We start from the raw sequence: 18,980 nt of genomic DNA on the forward strand, positions 1-18,980 counted from the left end.
AGACCGGGGCACGAACCCGTGTCCCCTGCATCGGCAAGCGGACTCTCAACCACTGCGCCACCAGGGAAGCCCCAGTTGATCGTTTTTATACACGGAAAAAAGTGGAAGTACCTGACCCACTTAGCAATTCTAGCAATTGCAAAAAACAGTATTTAATCCAATGAAAATTACTAAAACTGGCTCCAGATAAAAAGAGAGCTATTTTCAACCAAATTTGGAGTAACATTTCTGCAATGTTACAACTTTATAACACCGCTCATTTTTCTCTTTTTTCCCCTTCTTTCCAACAAATAATATCACTGTTCTGATTACCTTAATTTTAATGATTCCATCTTGTGGTTCACAGTGTTGCTTCAGAAAAAGCTTTAGTTTATCACGAGAAAATAGGTGTTTTCTCCGGCTACAAGGGGAAAAGGAGGAGAAAGAAGAAAGTGTTAGTATAAAAGAATTCAATCTGAACTCCATCATCTCTTTTGAATGCATAACCTCAATTTCAAGTCTAGGAAAAGAAGAAATTTCATTTTCCAATAGTAGTTATGTAGAAGTTACGAGAAACTTCATATAGAAGTATTTATGTAGAATGTTATAAAATCAGCCTGAGTGGATCTACCATAAAAGTCCATTACAAAAACAGCATATGGGGCTTCCCTGGTGGCGCAGTGGTTGAGAGTCCGCCTGCCGATGCAGGGGACATGGGTTCGTGCCCCGGTCCGGGAGGATCCCACATGCCGCAGAGCGGCTGGGCCCGTGAGCCATGGCCGCTGAGCCTGTGCGTCCGGAGCCTGTGCTCCACAACGGGAGAGGCCACAACAGTGAGAGGCCCACGTACCGCAAACAAACAAAAAAAAAAAAAAAAAAAAAAACAGCATATGGGGCTTCCCTGGTGGCGCAGTGGTTGAGAATCTGCCTGCCAATGCAGGGGACACGGGTTCGAGCCCTGGTCTGGGAAGATCCCACGTGCCGCGGAGCAACTAAACCCGTGTGCCACAACTACTGAGCCTGTGCGTCTGCAGCCTGTGCTCCGCAACGAGAGGCCGCGACAGTGAGAGGCCCGTGCACCGCGATGAAGAGTGGCCCCCGCTCGCCACAACCAGAGAAAGCCCTTGCGCAGAAACGAAGACCCAACACAGACAAAAATAAATAAATAAATTAATTAATTTAAAAAAAACCTTTCCTTCCCCCACCCCCCGCCATAGCACCTTGACCTTTAAAAAAAAAACAAAAAAACCAGCATGTGCAGTTGTTGCTTAGGAACCACTTAGAAATCAAATAAACCTCAAGGAAAATATACCACAGAGTAAACCAAATTTTATAAAATTAGATGATCATTCCTACAAGTATCACCATTAAAATTCTTAACATAATTAAAATTCGTAGACTACCAGATATTATCACATAATACTATGTAAATCAACATTCAAAAGGATATTGTGAATAGAACTGAACATGGGATTTTATCAAATTCTAAAATATTCTGTATTTAAACATATGGCAGCCAACAAATTCATGGGATTAAAATTAAAGAGAGTTAGAGTTATTATGATTCTAAAAATACACTATTTTTCATTTTCCCTTGCTCCCAAATTAAAAACCAGCACCACCACCACACACAGAGCAGAACAAAAAAATAGCACACAAGTATTTCTGGAAAGGTTCTGGAAAGAAAGCAAATGTTTCAACTGAATTTAAAGTATTCCTTTCAAGAAAAAACCAAGTTAAAAGCTTCTATGAGTAAACAAACAAATAGGAGTTTTTAAGTAGTAGCCCTCCCCCAAATATATATTCTTTTCCTAAACTACGGGAAGGACTATACAAATAAAAGGATCTGAAAAAGGATCTCAGCACCATACAGTATCTGAGAAGGTAATTATGTTTTGACTATTGACTAAATATACTAGTCCTCAAGAAATGTATTGTCCTACCTGGCACGTATTAGCCATACATATTTTTTTAAGACTTTTTTGATGTGGACCGTTTTTGAAGTCTTTACTGAATTTGTTACTATATTGCTTCTGTTTTATATTTTTGGTTTTTTGGACAAGAGGCTTGTGGAATCTTAGCTCCTGGACCAGGGATTGAACCCACGCCCCCTGCATTGGAAAGTGAAGTTTTAGCCGCTGGAACACCAGGGAAAGTCCCTGTTGTTGTTGTTTTTTTTTTTAATAAATGAAATTAAAATTAAAACTTCAGTTCCTCACTATTACTAGCCACATTTCCACCATACTGGACAGCACACATATAACCTTTCTATCACTGCAGAAAGTTCTCCTTGTCAGAGCAACTCTATCATATCAAGTCTTCCTTACAGGAATATTAACATCTCTTTATTATAGGAACAGTATTATCATTTTTTTTGCATCAACAACTCAAATACTTCCTCTTTTCTGTATTATGTGAAGCATATTCCAGACATATTATTTCATCTGTAAGTTTTTCAGTATGTATCTTTAAAAGAGAGTAGCTCTTTAAAAAACATAACCACCAAAGCATTTTGTAAAATATTATCAATTAGTAACAATAATTCCTTAATATCATCAAATGTCCTTTCAATGTTCAGATTTAGTTGTTTTGCTTCATTTGCAGTTAGTATATTTGAAGCAAGATCCAAATAAGGTCTGCATATTATGATGGGTTGATCTGTCTCTGAAGGTTCCCCTCTACCTCTTTTTTTTTTTAACGTTTTTATTGGAGTATAATTGCTTTACAATGGTTGTGTTAGTTTCTGCTTTATAACAAAGTGAATCAGTTATATATATACATATATCCCCATATCTCTTCCCTCTTGTGTCTTCCTCCCTACCCCACCCTTCTAGCTGGTCACAAAGCACCAAGCTGATCTCCCTGTGCTATGCGACTGCTTCCCACTAGCTACCCATTTTACATTTGGTAGTGTATATATGTCCATATATACACTACCACTCTCTCACTTTGTCCCAGCTTACTCTTCCCCCTCACCGTGTCCTCGAGTCCATTCTCTAGTAGGTCTGCATCTTTATTCCCGTCTTGCCCCTAGGTTCTTCATGACCATTTTTTTTTCTTTTAGATTTCATATGTATGTGTTAGCATACGGTGTTTGTTTTTCTCTTTCTGACTTACTTCACTCTGTATGACAGACTCTAGGGCCATCCACCTCGCTACAAATAACTCAATTTCATTTCTTTTTATGGCTGAGTAATATTCCATAGTATATATGTGCCACATCTTCTTTATCCATTCATCTGTTGACGGACACTTAGGTTGCTTCCATGTCCTGGCTATTGTAAATACAACTGCAATGAGCATTGTGGCACCTGACTCTTTTTGAATTATGGTTTTCTCAGGGTATATGCCCAGTAGTGGGATTGCTGGGTTGTATGGTGGTTCTATTTTTAGTTTTTTAAGGAACCTCCATACTGTTCTCCATAGTGGCTGTATCAATTTACATTCCTACCAACAGTGCAAGAGGGTTCCCTTTTCTCCATGCCCTCTCCAGCATTTATTATTTGTAGATTTTTTGATGATGGCCATTCTGACTGGTGTGAGATGATATCACATTGTAGTTTTGACTTGCATTTCTCTAATGATTAATGATGTTGAGCATTCTTTCATGTGTTTGTTGGCAATCTGTATATCTTCTTTGGAGAAATGTCTATTTAGGTCTTCTGCCCATTTTTGGATTGGGTTGTTTGTTTTTTTGATATTGAGCTGCATGAGCTGCTTATAAATTTTGGAGATTAATCCTTTGTCAGTTGCTTCATTTGAAAATATTTTCTCCCATTCTGAGGCTTGTCTTTTCATCTTGTTTATAGTTTCCTTTGCTGTGCAAAAGCTTTTAAGTTTCATTAGGTCCCATTTGTTTATTTTTGGTTTTACTTCCGTTTTTCTAGGAGGTGGGTCAAAAAGGGTCTTGCTGTGATTTATGTCATAGAGTGTTCTGCCTATGTTTTCCTCCAAGGGTTTGATAGTGTCTGCCCTTACATTAGGTATTTAATCCATTTTGAGTTTATTTTTGTGTATGGTGTTAGGGAGTGTTCTAATTTCATTCTTTTCCATGTAGCTGTCCAGTTTTCCCAGCACCACTTATTGAAGAGGCTGTCTTTTCTCCATTGTATATCCTTGCCTCCTTTATCAAAGATAAGGTGATCATATGTGCATGGGTTTATCTCTGGGTTTTCTATCCTGTTCCATTGATCTATATTTCTGTTTTTGTGCCAGTACCATACAGTCTTGATTACTGTAGCTTTGTAGTATAGTCTGAAGTCCGGGAGCCTGATTTCTCCAGCTCCATTTTTCTTTCTCAAGATTGCTTTGGCTATTCAGGGTCTTTTGTGTTTCCATACAAATTGTGAAATTTTTTGTTCTAGTTCTGTGAAAAATGCCAGTGGTAGTTTGATAGGGATTGCACTGAATCTGTCGATTGCTTTGGCTATTCAGGGTCTTTTGTGTTTCCATACAAATTGTGAAATTTTTTGTTCTAGTTCTGTGAAAAATGCCAGTGGTAGTTTGATAGGGATTGCATTGAATCTGTAGATTGCTTTGGGCAGTGTACTCATTTTCACAATGTTGATTCTTCCAATCCTAGAACATGGTCTATCTCTCCATCTATTTGTATCATCTTTAATTTCTTTCATCAGTGCCTTATAATTTTCAGCGTACAGGTCTTTTGTCTCCTTAGGTAGGTTTATTTCTAGGTATTTTATTCTTTTTGTTGCAATGGTAAATGGGAGTGCTTTCTTAATTTCATTTTCAGATTTTTCATCATTAGTGTGTAGGAATACAAGAGATTTCTGTGCATGAATTTTGTATCCTGCTACTTTACCAAATTCATTGATTAGCTCTAGTAGTTTTCTGGTAGCATCTTTAGGATTCTCTATGTATGGTATCATGTCATCTGTGAACAGTGATGGCTTTACTTCTTCTTTTCCGATTTGGATTCCTTTTATTTGTTTTTCTTCTCTGACTGCTGTGGCTAAAACTTCCAAAACTATGTTGAATAACAGTGGTGAGAGCAGGCAACCTTGTCTTGTTCCTGATCTTAGTGGAAATGGTTTCAGTTTTTCACCATTGAGGACGATGTTGCCTGTGGGTTTGTCATATATGGCCTTTATTACGTTGTGGTAAGTTCCCTCTATGCCTACTTTCTGGAGGGTTTTTTTTCATAAATGGGTGTTGAATTTTGTTGAAAGCTTTCTCTGCATCTATTGAGATGATCATATGGTTTTTCTCCTTCGATTTGTTAATATGGTGTATCACATTGATTGATTTGCATATACTGAAGAATCCTTGCATTCCTGGGATAAACCCCACTTGATCATGGTGTATGATCCTTTTAACGTGCTGTTGGATTCTGTTTGCTAGTATTTTTTTTTTCTTTTTTTTTTTTTTTTTTTTTTTTTTTTTTGCGGTATGCGGGCCTCTCACTGCTGTGGCCTCTCCCATTGCGGAGCACAGGCTCCGGATGCGCAGGCCCAGCGGCCATGGCTCACGGGCCCAGCCGCTCCGCGGCATATGGGATCCTCCCAGACCGGGGCACGAACCCGTATCCCCTGCATCGGCAGGCGGACTCTCAACCACTGCGCCACCAGGGAGGCCCTGTTTGCTAGTATTTTGTTGAGGAGTTTTGCATCTATGGAACAGTATTATCTTTTGGTGCTAACAAAGAGCTGCAAGTCATTTAAGTCTTCTATTTTCAAGTATAACTTTCCACCTTATAATTCTTTGCATCACCAATTAAGAAGAAAATGAGTTAATACAACTGTAACCAAGATCTAGCAGAATTATATTTACAGTATAAGTCAAAAAGTAAATAGAAAAGTGAAAAATATTAAATAGGGGATTACATTACATAAAAAACATATCTTGAACTAAAACCAAAAAAAAAAAAATGAAAAAGCTCAACAATGAATAAGCAAAACATTGGTTGTCTCAACTATGCTATTCATTAGCCCATAAACTGAATAAATTTAAAAGTTTGAATAATTCATGAGCATTATCTTGGAAATGCTATTTTTCAATATACAGTAAAGTGGAGAATGCTCCAGAGATCTTACATTAATGATAGGCCCCAAAAACAAACAAAAAACTGCACAGACCCATACAGTTTATAGAAAGTAATATACCTGACACAGGATCCACTCAATATTTATAATATTGTTATCACTTTTCTTTGGACTCATGAGTATATGGGTGGTGGGGGGGCAAGAGGGATGAGAGAATAAGTAAAATTATTTTACATAAAACAAAATGCAAGACTGATTCCTAGGTGGCAAGTTGATAGTTGGCTGATGATGTCAACTACTTACTTTCAGGTGACTAAGAGACTAACCTCAACAGGCAACAACAGGGATTTTCCTAAAATATATCAATGTAACCTAGAGCCAGTTCTTTTAAATATTAACCATTCAGTACCTCTCTTTCTCTTTTTATTTTTTTATTTTTTAAATTTTATTGAAGTATAGTTGATATACAACATTGTATTAATTTCTGCTGTACAGCAAAGTGATCTGGTTATACATATATATATATTCTTTTTCATATTCTTTTCCATTATGGTTTACCACAGGATATTGAATATAGTTCCCTGTGCTATACAGTAGGACCTTGTTGTTTATCCATTCTATACATAATAGATGTATAGAATGCAAAGCATCTACTTATCTCAAACTCTCAATCCATCCCTCCCCCATCCCCCTCCCCCTTTGCAACCACAAGTCTGTTCTCTATGTCTGAGTCTTTTTGTTTTGTAGACAAGTTCATTTGTGTCATATTTTAGATTCCACATATAAGAGATATCACATGATATTTGTCTTTCTCTGTCTGACAATTCACTTAGTATGATAATTTCTAGGTCCATCCATGTTGCTGCAAATGGCATTGTTTCATTCTTTTATATGGCTGAGCAGTATTCCATTGTATATATATATACCACATCTGCTTTATCCATTCATCTGTCAAAGGACATTTAGGTTGTTTCATGACTACCCCTATCTTTTGATTAGGTCACAAACAGGAATTTTTAAACATACTCATTTTTTATTATTTAACTTCCTTAGAAATGGGAAGAGACTGATCAGATGTTTGTGTCTAATGAACATAATATTACAAATGTGACGTATTTCTAAGCACCAGGTTTCTCAGCTTTGAAAACTGAGTTCTCTCATGAGAAGTGCTTCATAAATAGAATCCTTCTTAATTTTTTAGATGTGAAGACTATTTGGAGTTAGTTACTAAACTAGACGAAGGGCTCATGGTTCATTAGGAATCACATTATCAGTCTATGAGCATATAAATATACATGTATTTTAAAAAGGGAAGCAATCACTCGCTACTACCCATTTGTTCCACATCAAATCTCCTTAACTGAACATAATTATTCTACTTTAAACTACCATACAGAAGATATGGAATTTTACCTGATTTGTGTTGCTTTAACAATAGCACACTCATGCAATTCTTTTTTAGTGGGTTGTACCTTGTACTTGAATAATAAGGGATCAATTGTATCTTTCTTCTTCCTAAAAAGAGCAAAGACAAAAAATAAGTTAATAATTTGTTTGGGGGACTTCCCTGGTGGCGCAGTGGTTAAGAATCCACCTGCCAATGCAGGGGACACGGGTTCGATCCCTAGTCCAGGAAGATCCCACATGCCGCAGAGCAACTAAGCCCGTGTGCCACAACTACTGAGCCTGTGTCCTGGAGCCCATGCACTGCTACTACTGAGCCCACGCGCTGCAATTACTGAAGCCCACGTGCCTAGAGCCCATGCTCTGCAACAAGAGAAGCCACTATAATGAGAAGCCCACTCACCGCAACAAGGAGTAGCCCTGCAACTAGAGGAAGCCTGCATGCAGCAACAGAGACCCAACGCAGCCAAAAATAAATAAAAAATTTAAAAAACTTGTTTGGAAACATGATATTTTATATGAAATCTAGTTTCTAAGGATATACGATAACAGAATCTAATGCATTTTAATTTTAATTATGATTTTATAAGTTACTGATATGCCTCACTATTTTATTAGCCAAAATAGCACAAAGCACTATTTTATGTTAGGTAGGTACTTTACTCATTCAATAAATTTTCCTTGGGAGAAGAAATTAACTCCAGATGAATAAGCAGACTATCCAATTTAGGTTAGATAAATTTATAAACAGCTCTTGGATTTACTTTTAAACCTTTTTTAGCTACGTAATCCAAGAGCAAAGGTGGAGATAATGTAGTTTACCCTGTTTCAAGAACTAGCAAAGAGGCTACACATTTAATTCCCACCCCTACCAATTTCTCATTTTTTCTTCTCTTTTGAGGGTATATTCATTCATTCATTCATCCATCCATTCACTAAATAGTTAAGAGCCTACAATGTGCCAAATACTAAAGAATAAGGATTCACTGGTGAACAAAACAGAAATACAGTGGGGAGACAAACAAAATAGACAACAGGGTAGGTGGTAAGTGCTATGAAGGGAATAGAGTGCAGAGTGAAAGGTCTCTATTTCATATAGGGTGATGATCCCTGATAAAGTGACCAGGTAGGCCTTCCAGGAAGTTGACATTTAAGCAGAGATCTGAAAAAAATGAGGGAGCAACCCACGAAAAAACTCTTGGGGAAATGAGTTTTTAAAGGAAGAGAGAAAAGAGTGTATAAAGGTCCTGAGGGGGAAGCATGCATGGTTTGCACAAGAAGCAGAATAAACAGAGAGAAAAAGAGGAAGGTTCAGTCAGAGAGGCAGCAGCAGGGCCAGACTACAGGTTATCCTTAAGGGCTTTCAATTTTACTTTGAGTAAAGACACCAGAGGAGGGACTTCCCTGGTGGTGCAGTGGTTGGGAATCCACCTGCCAGTGCAGGGGACATGGGTTTGATCCCTAGTTCGGGAAGATCTCACATGCCTCAGAGCAACTAAGCCCGTGTGCCACAACTACAGAGCCTGCACGCCACAACTACTGAGCTCAAGTGCTGTGACTACTGAGGCTTGCGCGCCTAGAGCCCATGCTCCGCAACTAGAGCGGCCACCACAATGAGGAGTCCGCACACCGCAACAAAGAGCGGTCCCCGCTCGCTGCAACTAGAGAAAGCCCTCACGCAGCAACGAAGACCCAACACAACCAAAAATAAATTAATTAATTTAAAAAGAAAAAAGACACTGGAGGATTCTGAATAATCGGGTGATAATGATTTAATTTACACTTCAGAAGGATCATTCTGGCTGGGATAAGGGGAACAGAGTGCAAACAGGGATACCAGTTAGAAAGCTAATGCAATAAAACTAAGTGAGAAAAATGTTGGCAGTACAGACTAAGAGGGTAGTGGTGGCAGTAGAGAGGAGTGGTTAGATTCTGGAAAAGCTGCCTCTGTGAATGCAATCCTATATGTAAAGGGGATATAAGTGGGGGTTATAGAGAAGAAAATGATATGAAAGGATGATAAAGAGAAGCACTGGGCAATTGGGTAATGAAAGTAAGATACAGTCAAAGTGATATAAATACAGTACACACACTGCAGACAGTGCCAATCTATATGGATTTATATGATTTTTCTCCAAGAGCACTCAGCTGACCAAAGCTGTCAACTGACTAAATCTCAGAGACTTACAGAGTTTCTTTACTATATGCACCATAAAGTGAATAATAAAGGACAGAATGAATTTTCCCAGGTAAACAAAAGTGGAATGTATAACTGAATGAAGTGAGCTTCAATTGTTCTTGAGCAGCTGACTAGAATTAACTAGGTAAGTTTCAGTTTTTGCAAATTCTAAGGTGTTGTTGAACCATATTGTTTAGATGCATAGTATACCAGTGTATGACTAGAAAGGAAGAGAAAAAATTATTTCAATGGGATATCAGTACCCAATCTGACATACATACATACTCACTTAAATAAATACATACATACATTCATATATACATACTTATTTATTTAGGCTGTGCCACATGGCTTGTGGGATATCAGTTCCCCAACCAGGGGCTGAACCCGGGCCTTTAGCAGTGAAAGCATGGACAGCCAGGGAATTCATACATTTTAAAAATTATTAAAAATCACTTACCCATTTTGAAAAGAATTGTTTTGTGTTTCTGAATCATCACTATCACTGATGACAATAGTTTCTCCATCTATCTTGCTGACATGTCCATTAGCAAAACCATTTTGGTGTGATGGAGGGAGGACTTCCAAAATCCTACATTGTAACCTGAAAGAAAATGATACATTTAAAACTGCAAGTCATTTGATATTTTATAATCAAACATTTCAGAGCAATCTATTTTAAACAAATGAAAAGCAATTTTGTAGAAACTATGGCTGATTACTATAACCAATTTAATAAAAGAGAAAATCTGTAACATCCAATTTAAGTAAAGGTTAGCTACAATTTAACACAATACAAGACTATTTTAAAAGTCAATTTATCACAATTCTTAGCAAGTATATTCATCACTAAAGTTACTGTTTAGAAAATCAAGTACTGGCATAATATCTCATTATACAGATTAGGTCTTACAAGAGTTTTTCAAAGCATTCAATATTTTAAATTCTGAAATTCTCCTGATCATAACCTTTTTTATTCTCTTTGTAACTTATATTGTGATTTCTGATCTCTGGAAAGCTTCCTATTCATTAACTCTACCCTATTTTGGCTTCCCTTACCTCTGCCTGCTGTATCTGGATTTTATAGGCTGCAATTTCAGACTCACTCACCACAACCGAAATATTTCTCAATCTCATTTTTACTGTGCCAATTTTCAATTGATAAGTAATTTAGATTTGCTATAGCCATACAATGGAACATTATTCAGCAAAAAAACAGGAATGAAATACTGATGCACTCTATAGTATGGATGAACCTTTAAAACATTATGGTAAATTAAAGAAACCAGATGGAAAAGGCCATATAATATATGACTCCAGGGACTTCCCTGGTGGTGCAGTGGTTAAGAATCCGCCAGCCAATGCAGGGGACATGGGTTCGATCCCTGGTCCAGGAAGATTCCACATGCCGTGGAGCAACTAAGCCCCTGTGCCACAACTACCAAGCCTGAGCTCTAGAGCCCGTGAGCCACAACTACTGAGCCTGCATGCTGCAACTACTGAAGCCCACGCGCCTAGAGCCCGTGCTCCGCAACAAGAGAAGCCACAGCAATAAGAAGCCCATGCTGTGACAAAGTGAGAGAGTGGCATGGACATATATACACTACCAAACGTAAAATAGATAGCTAGTGGGAAGCAGCTGCATAGCACAGGGAGATCAGTTCAGTGGTTTGTGACCACCTAGAGGGGTGGGATAGGGAGGGTGGGAGGGAGGGAGACGCAAGAGGGAAGAGATATGGGAACATATGTATATGTATAACTGATTCACTTTGTTATAAAGCAGAAACTAACACACCATTGTAAAGCAATTATACTCCAATAAAGATGTTAAAAAAAAAAAAGAAGCCCATGCACTAGGATGAAGAGTAGCCCCCCGCTCACCGCAACTAGAGAAAGCTGGTACGCAGCAACGAAGACCCAACGCAGCCAAAAATCGATCAATAAATAAATTTTTAAAAATTAAAAAAGAAAAAAAAGATTCCATTTATATGAAATATCCAGAATAGGGAAATCCATAGAGACAGAAAGTAGACGAGTGGTTACAAGTAGTTTGCCCTTTTGCCTACATGTTTTCAAAATACATTTTTGCACTTACAGCCAAAACAGAATCATACAATTCCAGAAAGACAAACAGTATATTTAGAGCTGATTCATTTTGGAAAGCTGGTGGATTTTTACAAGGTAATTACACTTATTTTCATTAGTGTACATTTTAGCGTATGCTTGCTTATATTCTCCTTTAGGAGAACATCTTTAGTATCCCCAACAAAGTCTAATATTGCTATTAGGCACAGAGAAAATCAGGACCATGGATTTCCTGCTAGGAACTTTGCACCATACACAAATAGAAGAAACTAACTGGTTCCACAGCACCCTGAGGTTTAAGAATCAACAAAATGTAGACTATGTGGGTGAATCTAAAACTCTCAAAGTATCTTATCTTCCCCCCTCAACTCACTTCCTCTCACTCTGAGACTTATAAACATCCAATTAAAAGTATCATATATGGGGACTTCCCTGGTGACGCAGTGGTTAAGAATCTGCCTGCCAATGCAGGGGACACGGGTTCGAGCCCTGGTCCAGGAAGGTCCCACATGCCACAGAGCAACAAAGCCTGTGTGCCACAACTGCTGAGCCTGCGCTCTAGAGCCCATGCTCTGCAACAAAGAGAAGCCACCGCAATGAGAAGCCCGCGCACCGCAACAAAGAGAAGCCCCCGCTCGCTGCAACTAGAGTAAGCCCGCGTGCAGCAACGAAGACCCAATGCAGCCAAAAATAAATAAATTAATTAATAAAAAAGTATCATATATGACTCCTGAATAATTTGCTCCTAAAAAAAGAGTTGAGAAAAGAGAGAAAAGGCTCAAATTACTAAAACCAGAAGTAAAGTTGGAAAAGATTATAAGAGAATACCACAGACAACTATATGCTGACAAACTGGATAACCTAGATGAAATGGACAAATTCTTAGAAACACACAAATTGACTCAAGAAGAAATAGAAAATCTAAATGGATCTGTAACTATTAAGAGGGTTGAATCAGTAATCAAAAATATCCCAACAAAGAAAAGCCCAGGACCAGATGGCTTCATTGGTGAGTTCTACCAAACTTCTAAAGAATTAATACCAATTTTTCTTAAAATCTTCCAAAAGATTGAAAAGGAGAGAACAGTTCTTAACTCATAAGGCCAACATTACCCTGATATACAAACCAGACAAAGATATGGCAACAAATATAAAGAACTCTTCAAACTCAAAAAAAAAGAGAAAAAAATCCAATTCAAAAATGGGCAAAGAACCTAAATAGACACTTCTCCAAAAAGGATACAAATGACAATAAGCACATGAAAAAAAATGCTCAGCGTCATTAAATCATAAAGGGAATGCAAAATCAAAACTGCAATGAAATACCATTTCATACCCACTAAGATGGCTATTATTAAAAAATATGGGGCTTCCCTGGTGGCGCAGTGGTTGAGAGTCCGCCTGCCGATGCAGGGGACACGGGTTCGTGCCCCAGTCCGGGAGTATCCCACATGCCGCGGAGTGGCTGGGCCCATGAGCCATGGCCGCTGAGCCTGCGCATCCGGAGCCTGTGCTCCACAACGGGAGAGGCCACAACAGTGAGAGGCCCACACACACACACACACACAAATATATATATATATATATATATATATGGAAAATAAAGAGTGTTGGGGAGGATATAGAGATATTGGAACCCTCATGCATTACTGGTGGGGATGTAAAATGGTGCAGCTGCTGTGTGTGGAAAACAATATGGCAGTTCCTAAAAAAATTAAACACACAATTATCATATGACTCAGCAATTCCCCTTCTATGTATATACCCAAAAGAACTGAAAATAGGAACTCAACAGACACCTGTACACCAATGTTCATAATGACATTATTCACAATAGCCAAAACGCAGAAACAACTCAAGTATCTATCAACAAATGAATAGACTAACAAATGTGGTATATACACATACAATGGAATAGTATTCAACCATAAAAAGGGATGAAATTCTGATACATGTTAAAACACAGATGAACCTTGAAAACATTATGCTCAGTGAAATAAGCCAAACACACAAAAAAACAAATATTGTATGAATCCACTTACATGAAGTATCTAGAATAGGCAAATACATGGAGACGTAAAGTAGAATAAAGGTTACCAGGGGCAGGAAGGAGGGAGAAATGGGGAGTTATTGCTTAATGGGTACAGAGTTTCTGTTTGGGATGATGAAAAAGTTCTTGAAATAGTAGTGATGGTTACACAATACTGTGAATGTACTTACTGCCACTTAATTATACACTTAAAAATGACTACAATGGTAAAGTTCATGTTTATTTACCACAATTAAAAAAAAAATTTTTTTGTCCTAAGAGTAAATCTGAAGAAGGCCCAATTACCAAGCCTACATTGGTAGCAAATGGAAATGGTGTCAAAAGAACTGCAGGCTAACTTTTGCCTCTGGCTGATAGAAATAAACCAGTGTTTCTAAAGAGGAACAACTATAGGAAATTATATCAGGCAATTATGTAGTCTAATGGTTAAAAGGTTCTGTAATTTAGTGACATGAACTGCACGAAAATAAGGAAGGAATCAATTGGACCCACTTTTGAAGGGCCTAGGTATGACATCCAGGGATCATATGGCTCAGGGTTCCAGGAGGTGATAAAGGAAGCTTTTCAGTGAACCTGTGACAAGGTTCTTCAAGTTAGAAAAAGAGATAGTTTTCACTTGGCAGAGTCCAGGTGAGTGTCCCTAAGTGGCAGTAGTGGTTGTCATTAGAGAAAAAGTAAACGGGTCTACGCTGGGCACAGGAACGGTTGGTGTGGTGCCTAAAATGGTCTGACAGTCCATTGAAGGGAATAGTCTATGATCCCAGTAGGGCCCACAGAGCTACAATAATTTAAGAACTAATTCATTTTAAAACTAACAGAAAATTAACAGAAATACAATTCTCTGATAGAGGAATAAGGGAGAAGGAAACCAGTACAGCTTAGAGACATTGTCTATAATGTAGTAAATGTTTTATATATAAATTATCCTAGTTATTTTCAATGCTACTATTAACTTTGTACCACACCCAAACCACAGGTCAATTCTTGCTAATCTAATCAAGGCTAGGCCTCTCACTGGTGCTTAGCTAAACTTCAGTTAACTGCAAAATGTCAGGTCAACACGTTCTAACAGATTTCCAAAGAGACTTCGTCTATGCCTTTCAAATCCACTTGCTACAATTTCTTGGTCCTAGGGAATCCAAAGAAGATTGGGGGGTGTAAAAAAAGGTTAAAGAATCACGAATCAAGACCCAGCTAGTGGGTCCTGGAGAGTACAGAAACTCTAAATTAATGTTATGCTCCATTCTTTGAGGACAGAGTGGAGGCTGACAATCAAAGAAAGGTCCTTATTATTATTAGCGTTCCTGTGTGCCAGATAAGTATATCACTTTCACATATTTCTCTCCTCATATCAACTCTGCAAGGTACACGTTTTTCAGTAGATGAAATTCAGGGTCAGAGAAGTTAAAGCATTTGTTTATGGTCACACAACCAGTAACAGTACAGCCAAAACTTTAACTATTTGGCTCTGAAGCCCATATATTTTCTAATCTTCCACTCTACTACTGGAGTTGAGGGGTAACACAACACTATATTGACTCAAGGGTATTTCAGAGCTTTAAGTCCAGGTAGTCAAGAGCCACTTTTGGAGCCTCTCCAAAACACATTTCAAACTTAAACATGTTTCAGAGTGAAAGCAAGTCTGTGGAACAGCAGCAAGCACAGAATGAGGCTAGAGCAGAAGTTAGCCATAAATTCCTAAGAGTGACCAGCTAAACATGGAAATAACCTTTTATGAGAATATTCTGGAATGGTATATATATCTCCCCACAAATGTTGTTTCTGTTTTAATAGTCATTTAACAATAGTTATAGTTCAATTTATATCTCAAAATACAAATTCATTAAAACAAAAGCAAATTCTAGAATTGAAATATATGCAGAATATTTACAAGGCGTTTGGGTAGAAGATAAATAATTAACAGCAAAAGGAAAGAAGAATAGAAATCTGGGGAGACCTACTTGACATAAAAGGACTGCCCCTTTCTGTTTGGGTCTCTAAAAATAGAATATGCTGAATCTGTGGCATGCTTCACATCTGCTCACCTGTGCTGCCTAATATTAACCTTTTATTTTCTTGTAATACAGGTGCCAAGAACATTTATGTTTAAAATGCTATGCTTGAATAATTACTTCAACTTTATAGGTAGAAACAGAGTAAACCTGCTTAATTTCAAGTTTAGAGTTAAAAAAAATTCAAGTTAAGGAGGTTAAGTGATACCTCATTTTAAGTGAAGGAAACTAGACCACTCAACAAGTCTGCCTACTTCAAACAAAAAGACTGAATTTTTATGTTGATTACTTGTCAGTGGGGAAGAAGCAGTCAGAAAAAGTTGCTTTGTTTGTAACCTCTCACTTTTTAGACAAACTGATCAGAGCAGCTCAAAGAATGTTTCATTTTGAACTGTTCTGAGACTCTTTATGGACCAGAGAACCACACCTTATTATTTCTCCAGTTGGCATTTGACCTATTATAAGCCTAAATATCATAAGACAACTAGAATCATTAGATTCTTGCTAAAAACTAAATCTGTTATTAAAAGATATATATAATACAAATAAAAATCTTTGGAAAGAAAATTCTAGGTATAAGATATATGGGTTAAATCCTACATATCTCTAAAGTTTCAAACATCTGGATATTATCAGTATACTGTTTAAACTCTTCAGTATTCAAAATTATCATCTTAAAGCCACATGAGTTAGTTTGGTTAAGGTATCAACCAACTGAAAGCCTCACCAAAATACTTTAAAATTCCAATTAGTGTATTCAAGTTAATAGATATTCAAAGTGTTTGTGGTCTCAGCTTTATGTTGATCTGACATACTGATGCCAACAGAGATGATACCCTCGTGAGGAGGCAAGACAAACACACACAGATCAGAGAAAACAAAAACATGAAATATAATGAAAAGCCACCACAGACTTAGCAGCAAGTGACTTCTGTTTCAAAATGATAATAGTATTTTAGAACACTTAACTTGGCCTCAGTGTGAAGGATGGATAGGAAAGGAAGAGAAGCAGGCTTCTTGCCTTTCCTCTATCTTGCTGCCATCCTGAGCAAGGAAAACAGTGGTCACAACCTTGGGATGACAGAGCAGAAAATAGGAAAAAGCCTGGGTTCCTGACAACTTTGTAGACCTGCCCTAACACTACAACTTAAGTACTTAGTTTTACATGAGAGCGAAATTTCTATTTTGTTAATGCACCTAAAATTTTTCCTATTATAGGCACCCAAGTCAAAATCCAGCTGAGGAAAAGCAATATAAGCAATCTATTAGGTATACTAGGTATTTTTATTAAACAGTAATCAGTTTATAACCTGATCTATGTTAAATTTATTTTGAGTCAGAGTACTGCATTCTTCAACCCAGCCAAAAATGCTGAATAAGATTTTCACACTTGAAAGTTACTGTGTCACTGGCAATACAGATTTTTCAAGTCATATTTGTTTCAGAAAACAAAGTCTGAAGTAGAAAAATAAATTTAACAACCTATGATTTGTGGGTGTGGCATAAAAGAGCAATGTGAGGGATCCCTGCAGTGACAGAAATATTCTGTACCATGATTATATTAATGTCAATATCCTGGTTGTGATACTGTACCACTGGGGGAAATTCTGTATTATTTTACAACTCTATGTGATTCTACAGTTATCTCAAAATAGAAAGTTTAGTTTAAAAATGCTAATGATAAACATTAGGAAAATATTAACTCCAATTAAGAGCATACATTTCACATCACGGGGGGAAAATCAATAAAAGACGAAAGTAATGTATAGGTATCACTAAAAAGCTACAGTAAATAATGACATTGTAGTTTTGGCAGGATAGCCATACAGCTCAATAGAAGGGAGTCCAGAAATAGACCCAAAATTCCACTTATATTCATATTCTGGAAGGGGCAAAATTATAAGGACAGTAAACAGGTCAGTGGTTGCTAGAGTCTAGAAGGTGAGGGTAAGGGGTGAGTACAAAGAGGCACAAAGGCCACTGGAGGGAGTATGGGTTTGATCCCTGGTTGGGGAACTAAGACCCTGCAAGCCACGCAGTGCAGTGAAAAAAAAAAAAGCGCACAAAGGAAGGTAGTAAAAATGTGTGATGGGTTACACGACTATGTATCAAAAGTCAGAGTCAGAGCTATACAATAAAAAGGATAAATTATATCATAAGAAAGTAATATACTTTAAGCCTTATTAATTTAGACTACTTAGGATAAAGGCCTATCTGAATGTAAGTTATTTAATTTAAATTATCCTTTAACTTAAAAGTAAAACATTTATTCCTTTTCTTAAAACAATATATATGAAAATGGCTAACTGAAGTAGGTCTACTTGTTAGAACTTATTGAAGTATAGATGGGTCCCGCTATACTTATCAGAAGACTAGCCAGAGAATTCTTTGTAATGCAAAAACTCCATAAAGGGAGTCCTTTTCTATAATTTGTTTCCATTTCAACTATAAACATAATAGCATGTGGGATCCTCCCACACCGGGGCACGAACCCGCATCCCCTGCATCGGCAGCGGGACTCCCAACCACTGCACCACCAGGGAACCCCATAACAATTCATATTAAAATCCCTATTTTTCATGGAAAGAAGTTCAATATATTGGTGTTCTCTCTTACAACGTGAGATAAACAAATCAAATAAAGTCAGATGATTTCTGTACATCAAAACACAGTGCATAGGGCTTCCCTGGTGGTGCAGTGGTTAAGAATCCGCCTGCCAATGCAGGGGACACCGGTTTAAGCCCTGGTCCGGGAAGAGCCCACATGCCGTGGAGCAACTAAACCCATGCGCCACAACTACTGAGCTTGTGCTCTAGAGCCCGCGAGCCACAACTACTGAAGCCCACGCGCCTAGAGCCCGTGCTCCACAACAAGAGAAGCCACTGCAGCTAGAGAAAGCCCGCGCACAGCAACGAAGACCCAACACGGCCAAAAGTAAATAAATTAAATAAATAAATTTATTTAAAAAATACAGTGCACAAAAAATAACTACAAGAATTTGCAAAGAAATTATTATATAACTAACAAATTAAGATGACAAAATTATACTTATTACTTCCTGCATTCTCAAATTTTTTGAGCTGGAAGCTCAAACAAAATAACCCAAATATTTTCTATTATCCTTATGGTCAATAAGCATTCTTAATATGACAACAATGAAATCAACATGCTGACTGACTGACTGACTGACTAGAAGTAGATAAAGAAAGATACAAAAACATCTTTATAAAGATAAACGGTAAACATCAGCCCATTCTAATGGCCAATCACAG

The 18,980-nt window shown here is 37.6% G+C and overlaps 1 protein-coding gene across 1 annotated transcript in view; it reads right to left on the reverse strand.

The window, feature by feature from the left end:
* The window catches only part of BAZ1A (bromodomain adjacent to zinc finger domain 1A), a 100,098-nt gene that overhangs the window by 52,086 nt on the left and 29,032 nt on the right, over nucleotides 1-18,980 (reverse strand). The window contains exons 4-6 of the mRNA XM_082618151.1: nucleotides 10,022-10,165; nucleotides 7,392-7,493; nucleotides 313-400 (exon numbers count right to left, since the gene is read on the reverse strand). Of these exons, the coding sequence (XP_082474277.1) occupies nucleotides 313-400; nucleotides 7,392-7,493; nucleotides 10,022-10,165 (334 nt within the window). The remainder of the gene's footprint in view (nucleotides 1-312; nucleotides 401-7,391; nucleotides 7,494-10,021; nucleotides 10,166-18,980) is intronic.

Source organism: Mesoplodon mirus (assembly GCF_964341445.2).
Source record: "Mesoplodon mirus genome assembly, chromosome: 4".
Classification (NCBI taxonomy): domain Eukaryota; kingdom Metazoa; phylum Chordata; class Mammalia; order Artiodactyla; family Ziphiidae; genus Mesoplodon; species Mesoplodon mirus.